Raw genomic sequence first — 20,817 nt, forward strand, 5'->3', positions numbered from 1 at the left:
TTCTCTTCATGAAACCCCCTTTTTTAGGGTTTCTTTCAAGCTGGAAAACATCTCCTAATCGATTAGTCTTACCCCTAATTGATTGTCATGTGAACTCAACCATTCAAAACCTGCATAACAGCTCTTGTTGGCCATCTAATCAATTAGTGAGTTATACCAATCGATTACCAACTTCTAATCGATTCAGAAGCTTTCTATTGTTTTACGAAAACACTCCAACTGATTGCCTAAGTCCAATCAATTGACCAATCAATTCCGGCCCTCACTGTGCTCTCACAAAACTACTTCAATCCCCAATTGATTGCCTTAATCAATTGGCCTAAGCCTAATCAATTGCCTGAATCTAAGCCCAATCGATTGGCCTAATCTCAATCGATTGATTAATCAATTCTGACTCTCACTATGCTCTCACGAAAAAGCTCCCAATTAATTAGCCTAATCGATTGACCTTGGGTTAATTAATTAAACTAATCAATTGCCCAATCCTAATCTCTAAATATGAGTTTGGAGTTCCTTTTCCCAACCATAAAGTCATTCATGATTTATTAGGAATTCCCATTGCCTTGTATCCGGTAAACCTTGACTTGCCTGACCTTCTTCACCAAGTGTTCGGCCAACCTTTGACCCACTTGGACTTTTCTCTTGTCTAGCCCTACTAGAACTTCTATTTCCTAGTTCCCAACTAAGTCTTCCACTGCCTAGCCCCGTTAGGACTTCCATTGCCTAGTTCCCAACTAGGTCTTTCATTGCATAGCCCTGCTAAGACTTTCCATTGCCTAACCTATAGTTAGGGCATTCCCTTGTCTAACTTCTAGTTAAGACTTTCTATTTCCTAACCTCCAATTAAGGATTTTTTTGATCAAATATCTGGTCCTCTCTTAACTTACATGACTTTTTTCTCACACATTATAAAACATCGAAACTCAAGCTCGGACCAACCCAAGCTTAGTCAAACTGACCAACCTTGTCCCGAGGATAATTGAACTAACATTGTTCACTATTGATGCAACATGGGTAAATCTAATAAGGCCATCACCCTATCTAGGCCCCATGAGTTGGCCGACACCTTCCATAATAACTAAGCTCTACTAGATACCGACTTCCCCTACCCGGTGGTCCTAGATAATAAGGAATTTTGACTGAGTGGGTCCGTCTTGTTAGGACCCGTGTGAGTTGAAGGAGAGGTGAATAGCTTCAATTGCTTCTCTTCGATGCTTTCTGCCTGTCGTTGAATGTGTAGTAAAAACCTTGCTTCAATCTTCACTCCATATGCACAACACCTTGGTTTACATAGTATCCACTTCCTTGAGGCCACTAATCCAAAGGTCTACCCCTCTCTTCCACTAAGAGCATTCTCCTTCTTGAATACTTTTCGGAGACAAAGAAGCCTCTTACAAACTCGTTCTTGCAAGAACACAACAAAAAATAAGAAAGCAAAGACAAATATAATTAAACATGACTTTATAATCAAAACTTTGCTTGCTTAATCTCTTGAAGCTTGGAAATGCCTCTTGTTAGTCCAGAAATGCAGCAGCACTATCCTCTAAAATCCTCCGAGAACTAGCTATAAAAAAACTCCTCAAAACCCTTCTTTTAAATCCTTTAGTTTGGGGTTGATTCCTGCCTATCAGTCAACTAATCTTACCCATCAGTCGATTAATATATCTCTGATACTATTCCTATCATTGAACGGACACTGATACTTCTAAAATATGTCTAATTTTAGCTATAATTTGAACATCAATTGACTGATGTCAACTATCATTCGACTGATTCAAATAGTCCAACTGAGCAATCGAGTCTCACTTGCTTCTATTCTTTTTAATTTAAAATTAGTCGATTGATGTCCAACATCAATCGATTGATCACATCAGTCAAACAGACTATGCGAGTCCCACTTGCTTCTATGCTCTTCACGGAGCCATCAGTTGACTGATATAACTTATTAGTTAAACTGAGCAATTGAGTTTGATATGCATCTGCCTTAACTCTCTAAATTTATCAATTGACAGAACTATAGTGCACTATAGAAGTACTGTAGCACTACTGTATGTAGGATCGTTGCACGCTAGAGGGGGGGTGTGAATAGTACTAGTGGCTAATTCGTTCATTTTAAAACAATTGAGTAAAAATGCAGCAGAATAATGAAAAGACAGAGACAAGAGAAAGCACACCAAGATTTACTTGGTTCGGATCCTGTGATGACTCCTACTCCAAGGTCCACACGTGAGAGGGCTTTCGATGGACAATAACTAATTAATCGAAGGTTACAACAAGATTTACAGTTGAAGTACAAGTAACTTTGAAATACAACAATGCTGATGACTTAGAGAGTTGAACCCTTAGCACAATCGTTGTTGGCGCAGCTTTCGAGCGTCGAGGAGACATTTTCTGAGCAGCTCGAAGAAGCAGAACTTGTTCAGAATGTTGTTATGAAGCTCCTGGCCGAAGGCTGCTTTTATAGGCTATTTTGGCACCTAGAAACACTCCAAACACCTAGACCACGTGATTCGGCCAACCAACACATGCCATAATAGCTTGCAGATATTTTTTGGGTTCCGGGTGCCCAGACTGACTCCGGGCTCTCGGACTCCTTCTAGGCACCCGGACCAGCTTTTTTCAGCCCCTTATTTTCTGCAATATAAAGTTAGTCCAGGCAAAAATAACATATATAATATGAAATTTGACAGCCTCTAGCTGTCCGATTCTGATTTTGAGTTTCGTCGAAAATCTAGGTCGAACTGACACCTACTGTTCCCTCTCGGGGAACGCATCCTCACCTACTCCTCTCAGGAGAAGTTACCTGTTTCCAAACCGACTGGACTTTTGCTCAGCGCCCGAGGCTTCCGGTCTTCATTCTGGACGTCCGCTCCATGACCCGTCCAGACTTCCACCCGATCTGCGACCACCAAGATTTCAACCTAGAGTTCCCGACCCTAGGATTTTGCTTAAAGCACTCGACCCGCCAAGACTTTCTACCTAGGGTTACCTCCCCCTAGGACCTAGGGTTACCGCCCCCTAGGGTTTTCCACTTCCCTAACCGTAGCTAGGACTTTTCATCACCTAGGGTTACCACCCCCTTGGACCTAAGGTTACCACCCCCTAGGGCTTTCCACTTGCCTAGAATCCACTAGGACTTTTACCTAAAAGCACTTAAGACTTTTCCTGTAAGCTCAATCAACCTTGTTAGATCATAAGATAACTTATCTTTGGACCCTTTGACATAATCAAAATATAGGTTCTATCTGTTGGTTAGTCCTAGGAAGATCATACCGATTCCACTATACAAAAATTTTGTACAAGTGTCGAACTTATCCTAATAACCTATTGTGTTCTTTAGAAATTAAATTCAGAATCGCAAACGGAACTTAACATTATTGATCCAAATCCACCTATGTTATAAATTTAATTAAATATTAATTTTAGAAATCGGCTTCCAGGTTAAACATGGTGAGGCACTAGGTCTTCTTGGATATGGGAGCAACCACCACTTCCTAGACAAAGCCTTTCAATGAAATCTAATATTTAATTTTCTTATATAACCCTAGGTTTAACCAAAAGGAACAATCGAATCACAAATTCAAAAAAAAAAAAAACCTAAACTCGAATCACAAATTTGAAACCTAGAATTATATGCCTCTTGTATTTAGAATTTATACAAAGAAAAACTAGTATGATGTGGAGAACAATTACTAGTTATACCTTTCTTTGTAAGCAACAACCTCTTGATCTTCTACCGTATTCCTCTTCTTATCTCGGACATTGTGTGGGAAACGATCTACCGAGATGAGAATCACCCAAACCCTTCTTCTTCCTCCTTACAAGTTTCGACCAAGCACTCCTCCTTGAGATGAAGAGTTTCGGCCACCACCACCAAGCTCCAAGGGATGCTAGAAACAAAACCTCCTTTCTCTCCTTCTTCTCCAAGCTAGAACCGGCCACCAACAAGAGCTCCAAGAGAGGGATGAAACCAGCCACTAAAGAAGAATAGAAGAGGAGAAGAGCAAGGTCTAGGGCCAGCCACCACCAAGGAAGAGAGGGACGAAAATAGAATAGAGTTCTTTTTCATGAAGGCACCCCTACCCCCTCTTTTATAATCCTTGGTCTTAGCAAATAAGGAAAATTTAAATAAATTTCCTTATTTTCTTTGCCATGAAAAGGAAAATTTAATTAATTAAAACCAATTTCCTTTTCTTAAATCCACATGGCTGGCCACCTCATAGCTCCAAACAATGAAAGTTTTAACACAAGAATTAAAACTTCCTAATTTGTTTCCGGAAATTTTTAATAAAAATTTCTCTAATAATTTTTCCCTTCATGGTTGGTTATAAAAGAAAATTTTATAAATTAAAATCTCTCTATTAAAACATGTGGATGATTTCCAAAAAGGAAAGTTTTCTCTAAAATTAAAATCATCCTTTCAATCTACAAATAAGGAAAAATATCAAATATTTTCTTAACCTTTTGTAGAAACTTATAAAAGGAAATATTTAATTTTAAAACTCTCTTTTAAATCATGAACATGGTTACAGAAAAAGAAAGTTTTATCAAAAATTAAAATCTTCCTTTTAACTACAAATAAGAAAAGATATCAAATCTTTCACTTAATCTTTTGTAGAAAGCTATAAAAGAAAAGATTTAAATTTTAAACTCTCACTTTTAAAACCATGATATCCACATAAGAAAAGATTTTAAATAAAATCCCTTTTATTTTCTAGTGGTCGGCTACCTAAGGTTGGGATCCAAGCTTTGGCCGGCCACCTTACATTGGCTCCACCCTTGGCTTTGACTGACCCTAGCTTGGGCTCCAAACTAGCTTGGCCGGCCACCTAAGGGTGGGTAAGAAGTGGGCATACGGTGGGTATAATTCTCTATATACAAGAGGCTATGATAGGGACCAAGAGGAGAAATTGATTTTGGTTTCCCGATGAAATTAAGCTTCCTGTGTTTGCCTCGAACACCAAACTTAATTTCATCAATAAAAATTCATACCACTAAAGAATTATTATTGAACTATCGCACCAATCCCAAATTACATTTTGGGCTCCTTCTTATTATGAGTGTGTTAGTCTCCCTGTGTTTAAGATGTTGAATGTCCATTAATTAAATGAGTTACTGAAAACTCTCTTTAATTAATATCTTAGTCCAAGAGTAGTACCACTCAACCTTATCGTCATGTCGGACTAAGTCCACCTGCAGGGTTTAACATGACAATCCTTATGAGCTCCTCTTGGGGACATTATCAACCTAGATTACTAGGACACAGTTTTCTTCTATAATCAACAACACACACTATAAGTAATATCATTTCCCAACTTATCGGGCTTATTGATTTATCGAGCTAAATCTCACCCTCTGATAAGTCAAAGAAATAAATACTAAATATATGTGCTTGTTATTATATTAGGATTAAGAGCACACACTTTCATAATAACTAAGGTATTGTTCTTTTATTAAGTTAGCATAAAAAGAGCTTACCTTAAATGGTCCTGCTCAATACACTCAGAGTGTACTAGTGTAATTTTATAGTTAAGATAAATTAATATCAAATTACACTATGACTATTCCAATGATTTGTTCCTTTCCATTTTAGTCATGAGCTACTGTTTATAATTTATAAGGAATTGATAACATGATATTCTGCGTATGACACCACACACCATGTTATGTACAATATAAATTAATTGAACAACTACACTTAGCATATAAATGTAGACATTTGACCAATGTGATTCTTATTTCTAAATAAATGTTTATACAAAAAACTAGGCTTTTAGTATACACTCTAACACTATCGTCTGGTGCTTCCCGCACCAAGACTGTAGTGTATGTGTGTAGTACTATAGCAAACCCTAATTTTAGATTTTGGGGGGTTTTGCATCTATTAGTTAATTGAAACACCTTATCAATTAACTAATACTTCTATTTTAGTTTTACATAAGCTAAATTTTCACTTTGCTTGGTGTCCAATTGACTCCAACCATTCAAGACTTTCTTTACTCAACATCCGATCAACCTGGACCTACTGAAACTTCTCATTGTCTAGCATCCAATGACCTACTAGGACTTCTTTATTGCCTAGTATTTGGTCAACCTTGACCTACCGGGGCTTTGTGCCTCATCGATAAGTGTCTGGTCACCCGTGATCCACTTAGACTTTTCATCTCGTACCAAGTGTCCAGTTCTCCATGACCCACTTGGACTTTCCATCTCGTACCAAGTGTTCATTCCTTCATGACTCACTTAGACTTTACATCTCGTGTCAAGTGTCCAATCCTCCATGACCCACTTGGGCTTTCCTCTTATCAACTCTCCGTTGGACTTTTGATCGCCAAGTGTTTGGTCCTCCATGACCCACTTGGACTTCCCTTTTATAAACTCTGCATTGGACTTTCGATCACCAAGTGGCTGGTCCTCTGTGACCTACTTGGACATCCCTCTTGCCAACTTCCCATTGAACTTCTGATTAGCAAGTGTCCGATCAACTTTTACTCATTTGGACTTTTCTCTTACCAAGTTTTCTATTGGATTTCTCACTTTTAATCAAGTATTTGGTCAACCTCAACCTCAGAATCTGAGTTTAAGATTGATTGATTGAGGGCTTATTTTGGGAGTATAGGAGAATTCAAAATTGATTGAAGCAATTGATTTGGCTTAAGGAAATCGATTAGGCAGTATGTTCTCCACCAACAGAAGCTTGCTGAATCGATTTAACCATATTAAAAAATTGGCAGTGTTTTCTCCTGAAGAGAAAGCTTCTAAATCAATTAAGGCAATTGATAGAAGTTGTTCTCTCCATGAAACATGTTCTTGGGAATTCTGAAGTGAAGTGTTGCTATATTTCTGAATTAACAAGAGATATTTCATAACAACAAGAGATCAAGCGAGTAAATTTTTTCTTATAAAGTCATTTTCGGTTGTATTTATGTTTGCTTTTCTCTTTTATTGTTGTGTTCTTGTAAGAATAAGATTGTAAGAGGCTTCTCCACCTCTGGAAAGTTTCTGAGGAGAGTGTTCATAGTGGACGTGATAGCTAGTATGGACCTTTGGATTAGTTACTTTAAGGAGATGGATACCAAGTAAAATCCCAGAGTTGCGCATGTGAAGTCAAAGTTGATTCAAGTTTCCGTTGTACATTTAACGACGAGCACAAAGTAATGACAAGAAACGATCAAAGTTATTCACCATTCCCCCCTCTCTAACTCCTACAAGTCCTAACAATAGAGAAGTCAAATTGAAAATTATTTACTCTTTTTAAGACTATATATAGAGAGAGAGAGACAAGAGAGAGAGAGAGCAATGATATCCTAGGCGACGCTTCGTGCGTGACCGTGAGTGACGCGCATACATGGTGTTGTCAACTCGATTTCTATACAAAAAATATTCCTTTTATTCTCTTTTCCCTTGCGCCTTCTATTCAAATCGACGATGAGAGAAATTTTTCAAATTCTAAATTTCCCTCATCGCTCTCTCTCTCCCTCGCTCTCGCCTCTTCCTTCATCTTCCGTTCTAGCATGCTCCTACTAGGAAAGCAAAACCAAAGGTGCTGCAAAATACTTGGACAACTTATAGTCACATGCTTGTTCTTGAGCTGGCTGGAAGCTCTAAAAAATGCCATCGAACACATAGTCGATGCTAGTTTGCTTATCACCCCTTTCCATTCTCAATTGTAAGACTTTCCACTCCGCTATCTATTTTTCACTATACAATATTTTTTAACTCTGATATATCCTACAACGCACAAGCTCTAGCTGCTTTCTCACCAATTTTTGCTTATATAATTTACAAGGAACTTCCCAATCATCAATTCTCACATTTCATACCCAATAGTAATTCATTTCATTTTAAGTTGTAATTCCCTACCATGATCCTAATATATATTAGAAGGAAGGATTTATGCTACAATGGACAAGGTCGACGCATGTAGGCACTTCCACAGTTAGCTGCCATATGTTGTAGCAACTACTTGGTAAGTCATTTCATTTGAAGTTGTAATTCGCTCTATTCTTAATATATATTATTTATACGTGATTCTAAATGATCTATTTAATTAAACATAGGGAAAAATATATATTATCTTTATTGGATGTATAGCTACTATAACATTGTAGTAGCTACTTGAAATATTAGATGCTCCAACGTTGTAGCAGTTACCTGTCAAAGTAGCTGCTACAATGCTATAGCAGCTACTTAGAATATTAACTGCTACAATAGTGTAGCAGCTACTTCAACGGCTAGCTACTACAACATTATAGTAGCTACTTGAAATATTAACTGCTACAACACTGTAACAGCTACTTCGACAACTAGCTACTACAACGTTGTAGCAGCTACTTAGAATGTTAACTACTACAATGTTATAGTAACTACTTCAATGGCTAGCTGCTACAATGTTGTAGTAGCTACTTGGAATGTTAACTACTACAATGCTGTAGAAGCTACTTTGACGGCTAGTTGCTACAATATTATAGCAGCCCTATGGAATGTTAACTGCTACAACACTGTAGCAGATACTTTGACAGGTAGCTGCTATAACATTGTAGTAGTTACTTGAAATGTTAACTGCTATAACACTGTAGCAGCTACTTGAAATGTTAACTATTACAATGGTGTAGCAGCAACTTTGATGGCTAGTTGCTACAATATTGTAGCAGCTACTTCAACGGTTAGCTACTACAACATTGTAGCAGCTACATAGAATATTAACTATTACAATGGTGTAGCAGCTACTTTGACGGCTAGCTGCTACAACGTTGTAACAGCTACTTGGAATATAAACTGCTACAATGGTGTAATAGTTACTTTGAATGGTAACTGCTACAATGATGCAGTAAGTACTTGGAATGTTAACTACTACAATGGTGTAGCAGCTACTTGGAATCTTAACTGCTATAATGGTGTAGTAGTAACTTCGATGGCTAGCTGCTACAACATGAGTAACAGTTACTTCAATGGATAGCTACTACAACGTTGTAGCAACTACTTGGAATATTAACTGTTATAATGGTGTAGTAGTTACTTCGACGAGTAGCTGCCACAACATTGTAGCAACTACTTTGACGGATAGCTACTACAATATCGTAGCAACTACTTGGAATGTCAGCTTCTACGATAGTATAGTAGCTACATTGACAACTAACTGTTATAATATTATAGCAGCAAATTTGACGATTAGTTGCTACATCATTGTAGCAGCTACTTCGATACCTAGCTACTACAACATTGTACCTGCTACAACATTATAGCAGCTACTTCGACACTTCAAATAATATTTTTTTACCTTTTTTTTATTCTATAATTTACAGGAAACTTGTCAAATATTACTTCCCACAAACTATTTGATGGTAAGTCTTTTACATTGAAGTTCTAATTCCCTCTAATCATGATATATATTATCATGCACCACCGGAGAAAGCAAAAATATATTGCACAATTATCGTTTTGCCCTCATCTGCCAAAGATTTTACCCTAAAATAGGGCATGCGATAAATATTTTGAATGATTTTCATTGAAAGTAAATCAGTGCCCCACGCTCTCTTCATTAATCAACCTCACCATGATGACTTGTTTCTCCTCTAAAGCTTCACCTCCATCATATGTATTTCGTAGGGCTTTAGTGTTTTGATTCTTCTCCTCTTGTGTAAGGGTTTAAATGTTTAGGATTTTGATTATTCTTTTAGTTGCGACAATGGTGTTTAATGATTATACATATTTGGATTAAAGATTTACTTTCAGGGAATAGAGGGTTTAAAAAATGGTTATAACGTTATAGCAACTACTTAATAGTAGGTGCTATAATGTAGTTAAACCCTAATGACTGATACAACTTGGTTAAATCCTACAGTCCCTATTGGCTTCTTATTATTGTAGCAGTTGCTTGACCCTAACTGCTACAACATGATAAGTAGCCATGTTGTAGCAGTTACTAATCACATTGTAGTAGGTAGGAGAAATTATAGACATTGTAATGTATCATATTATGGCTAAAAAAAAATAGTGTAATGTATCATATCATGGTTGAAAACTAACAACATTGTAATGAAGCCAAATGATTATCACTAAGATATGATGTATTTGTTTAATAGAATTAAATGGTGAGTCAGAGAACTTCTGCTTCCCATGTATATCCTAAGAAAGTGCATTGGATAAGTAATTACCTCACTTTAAGGGTTTTTTATTATCACTATACATAAACGACCGGTAGATGGAGTTGATAAATGGAAGCTTGTTTGCTTGGACCATAACCATGCCTGAAATTATAAATATCTGAAGCCTTATACAAAATATGTTTGACAATTGGTATGTTGAAGTCAAATGTTTCATCTTTCATAATAAAGCGATTAGCTTCACAAGGAAAGATGTTTCACTAATTCTAGGACCCTCAGACCAAGGCGATGAAGTAAATTTGTAGTAGCATGTAGCCATCACCCCACTATTTCTTCAACACTTCAGTAATGTGGAGTGTACACAGAGGGAACTAGAGAACAAGATAACCAACCTCAGCAAATAACCTTCATCTGCTAAATCTGATACTCTATTTTGCCAATTTTTAATATTGTATTATTTGTTTGTATTTTATTTGCTACTACTAGCAGTATATCTAGATTACCAGTACAATCACTAATTTATTATGTAGTTGATTTTGATAATTTAGGTGGGTATAATTGGTGTAAGGCTGTATATAACTATATGATCCCACAACTGGGCGCCATTGGTATGATGCTTTCACAAAGGCTGAAGCCAGAGGCCCTTGAGGGAAATCAAGCTCCCATGCTTAAAGGGTTTGCACATCTCCTCGCTATAAGATCTTAAATTTAATGATAGATTCATATATTTTATACATAAAATTTCATATTTAACTATTTTAACTATTTTATTGTATTGCAAGTGTGGATGTGTGAACATGTCAGAATAATGGATCCATACAGACAACATGCCCTTCCAAGAATATGTAGATGGAAGTGGTCAGGCTCCCGTTTGGAGATAATAAAGTCTAGGATTGCAGAACTACCTGCTACCAAAATAATTGTTGATTTCAATCCATCGGATCTAGAGATACATCTTCTCTTAAATGATTCCCTGGAAGATGTTGTAGATCATATAGATCAACAAATTGATGAGGGGTTTATACAATCAATTTTTGAGAAAATTCCTGAACAAGTTCCTGAGCAATTTCCTGAACAGACAACCAAAGATCAGGAATTTACTACAGAATGTGTTCAGGAGAAAGAGTCTTGTACAATTTACCAAGCAAAAGATGGCGAAATTAGTCATTTGGAGTCTATAGCCGAGGCCAATGTTCAGCTCATTGCTAAGATGGAGATCATAATTAGTGAATTAATTGATGAGATCAAAATATGTGCCAGTGATTAAGAAACTATAATAGCTGATAAGGATACAACAATTAATGAAAATGACAAAATTATAGCTGTAAAAGATAAAATTATAACAAAACAAGAGAGAAAAATCGAGGATCTTCAAAGTCGGTTGCTTGCCAAGGATATAGAGGCATTACCTGCTAATCGACCAATAACAAGGGCAAAGAGGAGTGCTATGAAAAGAATCACATCCCCACCTACAAAAGAGATTGAGGGAGTGCTTGTGGCCAAAAGAATTAAAAAAAGTCAATTTCCAAGATGAGCATGAGACATATGAGCATCCTGTTAAACGTCAAGAAGCCCTTGTCTCATCTGTCAATGTAGCTGCCACATCTTCATCATCTAAACTCTTGCATACGCTTTTCAAACACAAATCTAAAATCATAAAGGTATGGTTTAGGTTGGTTAAATGTTTTGTCTTTTATTCCTATATCACATATAGTTACTTATGGAGAAAACTTTTATCTATTTATTTGTTCAGCAAGTGAAGATATATTTTAAGAAAAATAAAGATGATGTGATGGCAGAGGCATTATTGAAACTGAGTTAGCCAAAGTGAGTCAAGTGTTCATTAACTCATACACTTACTATAATGTAAATATCTGATGAATTATATTAATACTTCTATAGTGAACACAAGGATAAATTACATTAGAATTATCTTCTTATTGTATAGTCAAACAAACATTTCATACTCTTGAATAAAATCAACCAAGCATATTTAGAAGTTGCTATAACACATATAATTTTTGTAACTACTCCAATTATAACAGCAATAGGGGACTAATGTTGTAAAACATAATTTATTGACATGTTTTATTTTTTGTTTATGTAGGGCTACGACAAAGGTAATATGGTCCAACGAAACGATTTCAATGAATATGAAATCTTTCCTGAGTGTTTTTTATTGGACCATAGCTAAAGATAGCGATTGTATAAATGCATTTTTTGCAATCATTGTAGAGGAAGCTAAAACCTCGGTCATACTATATTAGCCATCTATATTTTGTTCTACTGGTTTTGTTGTAAGTATAGCACCAACTACTACAACTGAGTTTTTTTCTCCATATATTTCTCTTACAATATTTGTGTGTATACACAAGATTTTTTTAAAATGTTGTCGTGTGAGGAATTTAGTCTATCAATAAACACTAACAATGATAAGGCAATTAGATATATATTTTGTCCATTAAATAATGCAGATGATCACTGACACTTACTGATCATAGACCTCCAAGAAGCTCACTATATGCATTATAACTCCCTTGGAGCCTTAAAATTGTACACTTCTAAGTTTCAAAGTTCTGTAAGTACCTACTATGTTGAAGAAATCAATATGTATTGGCTTTTAGTGTGTATTGGTTACAAACTTCATCCTAATGTGGGTGGACTTTTTTAAAAATATAAACCAATCTTACTACGATATGTGGTATACAGGGCTACATTCGTTAATGTCTAGAGACTTTAACGTATCTATAATCCTGGGTTTAACACAAGTACAATCGTAAGTATATATTTATCCATGTTTTTTATACATCTCCATATTCCTGTTTGCAATTAGATTATTAACAGTGTGAAAAAAAACACTATCTTTTAGTCTAGATTGTGCATTTTTTTATGCAATACGCTGAGAGTTTAATGTACTGAAGACCAACAAATTTTGGACAAACTAGAATGAGAGAATTTAGATTTCATGTTGCTCATAAAATTTTTACTAGCAAACACTGGATTACTAAAAAACTAGTGGTGTAATTTTATTATAAAACTCATATAAATTCAAGTTACCACATCAATTTTGGCAAAGTGGTGTAAATATTTTGTAAAATTGCTGTAAATATATGGTCAAGCTACTACACAATGTAGCAGCTACTCTCAAGTAGCTTCTACACGGTGTAGCAGCTAATATCGAGTAACTGCAATACCATGTAGCAGCTACTCCTGAGTAGCTGCTATAATATGTAGTAGCAAGTGCTAATGTTGTTGCAGCTATTATATTCATGTTGTAGCAGTTAATCGGTAGTAGCTGCTACAACGTATAGCAGCTTATTGGGACTAGCTGCTATAAGGGATAAATAGTCAACAGATTAATTGATGCTGCTGCATCATGAAACTGACGTTGTAATCGAAATGTATTCTTATTGATTTTTTTTTTTGAAGTTAGCCTAATTGTATTGTAAAACTGCTATAAAAGTTGGTCTAATCTATTGTAAACCACCTGTAAATGTATTATCAAGTTGTCTAATGCACGTTGTAGCAGCTAGTCGATAGTTGCTGCTATAACATGTAGCAGCTACTGCTGCACATTGTAGCATCTAGTCATCAGTTGTTGCTACACCATGTAGCAGCTGATGTGCGCAAATATTATGATCATTTACGCATATTTTAGCGCACATTCACGTACTTTATGCATATATATTCATTGCATGATTGCCTCTTTCATCTTGTATTCATTATATATACTATTTTGTTCGGATATATGCTCTTTGTGTGATTTTGTGTTGACAGAGACAACTTTCAGAGCAAAAACAGCGATTATCAACGCACCGGAACAAGTCGAAGAACATGGCAGTGCACCCTTGCACGGCCGTACGTCCAAGACAGAGGTGGATCAGAACACGACTGTGCATCCTTGCACGGTCGTGCCACCCCATGCCAAGACCAAGAAGTACACGGGCGTGCATCCTTGCACAGGCGTGCCCTAGTGACCGAGGCCAGACACCACACGGCCGTGCCAATTGGCATGGCCATGCAGCGCCACCAGAGAAGAGAATGAACACGGTCGTGCCATCTTGGCATGGCCATGTCGCCGCAACCGAACCCTAGTATATATAAGGGTTTTAACCCTTTTCCTCGGGGAGGGGGCGCGAGGGGGAAGCGAGCCGTCAGTTGGAGAAACATCTTGAAGCTATCCCACATCATCTTGGACCTCTGTCCAGCGATCTTCCACCACCACATCGACTCCAGAAGCAGAGAATTGGATCTGAAGGCCACTCGTCGTCATTTGGGTAAGCATATTCTTTCTTTCTTTCTCCGTGTCTGAAGATTGTATGTTTATCTATATTATGTCTTTGGGTATTTCTCCGATACTCATGGAGTAGATCCCTTGTTCTAGTATTAGGGAGTAGTTGTGGTTCAGTTTGATGTAAAACTCATATTATACTTATACTCGTTGGATGATCTTTTATGCTTTGTCTCAATTGCATGTTGCTTGATTATGTAGAACTTGTTAACCTCGTAGAAGGATTATCCCTAGATCGTGCACCCGAGGGGCCCTAGTGATAGGGGTAACCCATTCACGGACATCTAGGATACTTCCTTGAAAGGAGAGGAAAATTCTCCTCAAGGAAGCGAGAGACCAAACTTAGCTCTTAACCACTATTCTTAACTTACCAATTAGAGTTGTGTCCTCAAGATTTGCCAAGGTGCCCTAGTGACAGGGGTAAACCGTAACAGGACTTCTTAGGGTCCTTCTTTATTCTGGTACTTAAGAATAGCCGCTTTAGCTTCCGACAATTACATGTTAAAGGATAGTGAGTGTAGGATAAAACGTGACACATCAACACCACCACAACGAAACTTGTTGGTTAGTCCTAGGAAAACGTACCGGTTCCACTGTACAAAAAATTTTTGTACAAGTGTCGAACCTTTCCTTAAATAATCTATTGTGTTCTTTAGAAATTAAATTAGGAATCGCAGATGGAACTTAACATCATTGATTCTAAATTTAACTTATCTGTTCTTAATGGTTTAGATTTGAATCACAAGCGGAACTTAACACTATTGATTCAAATCCACCTATGTTATTAATTTTATTAAATATTAATTTCCAAAATTGGCTTCCAGAACTGCATGACGAGACACATGACCTTCTTGGATATGGGAGCAACCACAACCGCCTAGACAAAGACTTTTAAGGAAAGCTAATATTTAATTTACTTAAATAACTCTAGGTTAAACCAAAAAGAACAATCGAATCACAAATTCAAAAAATAAAAGAAAAGAAACACAACTTCAAAACAAATCTGAAAACTCTAGAATCATATGCCTCTTGTGTTTGGTATTTCCAAAAATAACTATACAAAGAAAACTAGTATGATGCGGAAAACAATTACTAGTTATACCTTTCTTTGTAAGAAAATAACCTCTTAATCTTCTACCGTATTCCTCTTCTTATCCCGGACGTTGTGTGGGCAACGATCTACCGAGATGAGAATCCACCTAAGCCACCTTCTTCTCCAAGCAAGATTCGGCCACCATAATTCTCCAAGAGAAATAGAGGTCCGACCACCACCACCAAGCTCCAAGGGATGCTAGAAACAAAGCCTCCTTTCTCTCCTTCTTCTCCTAGCTAGAACCGGCCATCAACAAGAGCTCCAATAGAAGATGAAACCGGCCACTAAAGAAGAAGAGAAGAGGAGAAGGAGAACCTCTAGGGCCGGCCACACCAAAGAGAAAAAAGAGGAAGAAAAGAATAGAGCCATTAACCTTGAAGGCACCTCTACCCCCTCTTTTATAATCCTTTGTAAAATACGGTGCCCAAATAATAATTAAATAATAAGGTTTAATGGATGAATAATCTTATTAGAATTTGTTAGGAATTTTTAGAAAATTTCTGGGATTTAATCGGAGTCCGTAGGACGTATTTTGAGGGGATAAAATTATAGGCCTTGGGAAAAGATCCGTTTAGAAATACTCAAAAGTAGGAGTTGATTTAGGAAAGTACATAGGGTTTGATTAAATCAAACCTAAGTTTTCTAATTATTTTATTTCCCTCTTTATTCTCCCGAGCCCTATTTCTTCTCCCGTTGTCGAATCCCTTCCCTTCTCATCATCTTGCGACGCCAACTCCTCTCTTCTCCTCAACGAGCTCGCGATCTGGTGCCCTAATCTCGCCGACTTCGCTCCTGGCCTCCCTCGCCTTCTTCGTTGAGCTCACGCCACCGAACCCTCAACCTCTCGCGGCCCCTCCTTCTCCCGCGAGCATCTGGACGCCGACGCCCTCTCCTCCTCCCGCCAGAACCCAGGACGAGCCCCAGCCGCCGACCTCCTCTCCTAGCGCTGCGCCCTAATTGATCCGGCAAGTACACGTCCTTATGCCATTGTGAGATTTGTGAGGTATGAGAATAGGAACCTAGGAGATGAGATCTGCTGATGGAATGCCTCACGATTCGATTTTTATCTTGCGATGTTCTTGAAGTAACTCACGATTTCTGTGCTTGATTAGGTGGGTGTTTCCTTTGGGGTTTTGTTTTGGATTGAAGCTGCCATTGATCTTCTTACCATATTCTAGATTTTTGGACAGATAAATGGAGTTTTGAATTGCTTTGTTTCCCTTCCGGTAAATGAAGATTTTGGTCAGATTGTGGTAGTTGTTTCAAGCCTTGTTAGAAGATGCTTTTGTTTGTCCTATCATTTTAAAAGTATTGAACAAATTAGGATAGTGTTGATTTGATCTCTGTGCGGTTTTAGTCCATTGACAGTTTTGGGTTCACGAATGTTTTCATTACCTTGTGATTGCCTATGCCTTGGCAGAAGTAGATCTGTTCCTTTGGCAAATGGAGACTTTAGTTCGATCTGTTGCAGTTCTGTAATGAATTCAAATGTTGATTGTTCCTTATGTCATGTGAGGTTGCCGGATTTGTGTGGTCATACTTTAATTCCTTATAGCTAATTTAAGTTCTGTGATTTAGTCTCTGCCTTTAGTGATTCTGGTTTCTCTTGGGATAGATTTAGATGGTGTGGATTTTAATTAAGGATTTACTGGTAGGATTAATCGAGGTAAACCGATGATTAGTGCTGATTAATAATCATCGCGATAGAGAGTTACCTTATCAGTTTTGGGAACTAGGTTTAGTTAGTTGATGTATAACATGATTAACTAAATTGTATATCACGTGATTTGCAGGACGTTGATTGAAGACGGCTGACACGATCTACATATAAAGGCGGGTATTTCTTGCTTTGTCTCTTTAGTCCTTTGAACTTGGTGCATGAGCTATTTTTGGATAAGAACTGCCTTACCTTGACTCCACTCATAATTTTTCCTATGCTTGATACTTCCACTCAAAATCTTTGAGTTACTCGTTTTTATATCCATACAGTCTCTTTTGTTATCCATGATCAGTAGCAGATACTCGATACCATGTTTGTATGCTTTGACTGTTATTGATTTATATATTATGTTGTGCATGCTGGCTTCATGTAGCATACCTGTTTCTGCTTATATATATATATGATGACTGTTGCATTGTTCGCATCATGTCATTGCATGCATGCCGCATCCTCGGCCACTCGAGAGAGTGGTAGCTGGAGTTGATGCCGCTTGTCCTGTCGTGCCACACTCGGCCATTCGTGTGAGTGGTAGCTGGAGTATGAGCAGCAGGGACCCCACCGCAGATGTAGCTAGTTAGCTACTATGCAACTGCCCCCTCGGCCATTCGTGTGAGTGGTAGCTGGAGTGGTGTACAGTCTGTCACTGACCCGGCCTCTCGACCATACAGGAGTCATGGTGCGGAGAGGTGGGCGGGAGTGACCATCCGTGCATACGCTGTTGATTATTATTTTTGCTTTGGGCTGCTGTTGTTTATATATGTTGTTATTGCTATTTACTGCTGTTGTTTACATACGCTGTTATTGCTTGTATATACCTTGCTCGTTGTTTCTGTAGTTATGAGTAGTACTGTAGCAGATTAGTACCAGTTCTGTCCTACTATACCTAGCCTAGGATATGGTTTCAGGTATGAGTGTTTATTTTGGTTCTATTGTAGTATCTGCTATTTCTTTTATGAGACTGTATACTTTTGGCTCGCTTTCTAGTTATATGTTATGTTCATGCACTATCTCTTTCCTTACCCGCTGAGTTCCAATACTCACCACCCCATAAAATGGTTTTCTTTCGCCAGGTAACAGGTAGATGAGTCATGGATGCTTGGAGAGTCCCAGCTGCCAGTCCCACGACACACTCGAGGATAGCTTCTTTTTCTGATTTTGATTGCTAACGCAATTTATGTTTTGGTTTTGTGAACTTGGTATTGTATGCTTTGATATGGATTTTGGAGTCTAGTCTGGTGGTTGTAGGTATTTTTGTTAGTGCCATTGTTAGTTTTACGTTCGTATCGTTTTATGTCTTCCGCTGCTGTGTATTTACGTTCAGTCGTGTAGGTTTTTTAAACTGCGTGGTTGTATATATTTTGTTTCAGCCGAGTGGGCTGAGTATATAAACTGCGTGGTTGTGTTTATTTCATTTTGTATATATATTCCAGCCGAGTGTGGCTGAGGTATATTTTGTATGTAGTAATGCTTCATATTGTCCGCTGTACAGGGGAGGTGTTGCCGAAATTTCTTCGGACAGGGACTCCTTTGGGGGCGTGACATCCTTGGTCTTGGCAAATAAGAAAATTTAATAAAAACTTCCTTAATTCTATTGCCATGAAAAAGAAAATTTATTTTAATTAAAAATCAATTCCCTTTTCATTATTATAATGGCCGGCCACAACCAAATCTCCAAGCAAATAAAATTTTAAACACAAATTAAAACTTCCTTATTTGCTTCCGTAAATTTTATAAAAAATTTCTCCAATAATTTTTCCCTTCATGGTGGTTTGTAAAAAGGAAATTTTTTAAATTAAAATCTTTCTTTTAAACATGTGGATAAAAAGAAAGTTATCTCTAAAAATTAAAATCTCTTTTAATTTACAAATAAGGAAAGATATCAAATCTTTTCTTAATCTTTTGTAGAAGCTTTATAAAAGAAATATTTAATTTTTAAACTTTCTTTTAAATCATGAACATGGTTAAAAAAGGAAAGTTTTCTTAAAATTAAAATCTACCTTTTAATCAAGAAATAAAGAAAGATTTCAAATCTTTTCTTAATCTTTTGTAGAAAGCTATAAAAGGAAATATTTAAATTTCAAACTCTCTTTTAAAATCATGATATCCACATAAGAAATAATTTTAATAAAAATACCTTTTTAATATGATGTGGTTGGCCACCTAAGCTTGGGCTCCAAGCTATTGGCCGGCCACCTTAAGGCTTAACCTTTAGGCTTGGCCGGCCCTAAGCTTGAGCTTCAAGCTTGGCTTGGCCGGCCCTTATAGGTTGGGTAAGAAGTGGGTATGTGGTGGGTATAAATCTCTATATACAAGAGGCTACGATAGGGACCGAGAGGAGGAATTGGTTTTGGTCTCCCGATGAAATTAAACTTCCCATGTTCGCCCCGAACACACAACTTAATTTCATCAATAATAATTCATTCCACTAAAGAATTATTATTGAACTACCGCACCAATCCCAAATTACATTTTGGGCTCCTTCTTATTATGAGTGTGTTAGTCTCCCTGTGTTTAAGATGTCAAATGACCACTAATTAAATGAGTTACTGACAACTCACTTAATTAATATCTTAATCCAAGAATAGTACCACTCAACCTTATCATCATGTCGGACTAAGTCCACCTGCAGGGTTTAACATGACAATCCTTATGAGCTCCTCTTGGGGACATTATCAACCTAGATCACTAGGACACAGTTTCCTTCTATAATCAACAACACACACTATAAGTGATATCATTTCCCAACTTATCGAGCTTATTGATTTATCAAACTAAATCTCACCCATTGATAAATTAAAGAAATAAATATCAAATATATGTGCTTGTTATTATAATAGGATTAAGAGCACACACTTCCATAATAACTGAGGTCTTTGTTCCTTTATAAAGTCAGTATAAAAAGAAACGACCTCTAATGATCCTACTCAATACACTCTAAGTGTACTAGTGTAATTATATAGTTAAGATAAACTAATACCTAATTACACTACGACCTTCCAATGGTTTGTTCCTTTCCATCTTGGTCGTGAGCTACTGTTTATAATTTATAAAGAACCGATAACACGATCTTCTGTGTGTGACACCACACACTATGTTATCTACAATATAAATTAATTGAACATCTACATTTGGTATATATAAATGTAGACACTTGACCAATGTAATTCTTATAAATGTTTATACAAAAACTAGTCTTTTAGTATACACTCCAACAAAACTGACCTCCTAGAATCCCTCATAACCAAGTGAACACTTTGACTCACCAGCACTCGATTCTTCTTCCCGACCTTTCTTCCTTAGATTATTGACAACCATTGGTAGTATAGCTAACCCTTAGTGAACAATTGCTAGTTCTTATAACCAGTCCCTGTGGTATCGATATTTTTATTACTGATGATGAATCCGTGCACTTGCGGTTCGTAATAGTAGCTACTCCCGAGTTACTGCTATAATGTGTAGTAGCTACTGCTAATGTTGTTGCAGCTACTATATTCACGTTATAACAGCTAATCGACAATAGCTGCTACAACATGTAACAGCTTATCGGGAGTAGCTATTGTTGGTACAAGGAGCACCAGACCATCAAACATATGTTTTGATAATAGCA

At 37.1% G+C, this 20,817-nt stretch overlaps 1 protein-coding gene across 1 annotated transcript; it reads left to right on the plus strand.

Moving 5' to 3' along the window:
* Positions 1-8,374: 8,374 nt before the first annotated feature.
* On the plus strand, positions 8,375-8,959 carry LOC122031284. The gene is made up of 2 exons (XM_042590416.1): positions 8,375-8,522; positions 8,727-8,959. The coding sequence occupies exons 1-2, from the start codon at positions 8,375-8,377 to the stop codon at positions 8,957-8,959; spliced, it is 381 nt and encodes a 126-aa protein (XP_042446350.1).
* Positions 8,960-20,817: the final 11,858 nt, after the last annotated feature.

This window comes from Zingiber officinale, chromosome 11A (genome assembly GCF_018446385.1).
Source record: "Zingiber officinale cultivar Zhangliang chromosome 11A, Zo_v1.1, whole genome shotgun sequence".
NCBI classification, from domain to species: Eukaryota; Viridiplantae; Streptophyta; class Magnoliopsida; order Zingiberales; family Zingiberaceae; genus Zingiber; species Zingiber officinale.

Coding starts and splice junctions, on each gene's coding strand:
- LOC122031284 (XM_042590416.1), top strand. CDS start 8,375: ATGGCTAGCTGCTACAATGTTGTAGTAGCTACTTGGAATGTTAACTAC. Junction 8,523..8,726: donor TGTAGCAGATACTTTGACAG/GTAGCTGCTATA, acceptor ATGGTGTAGCAG/CTACTTTGACGGCTAGCTGC.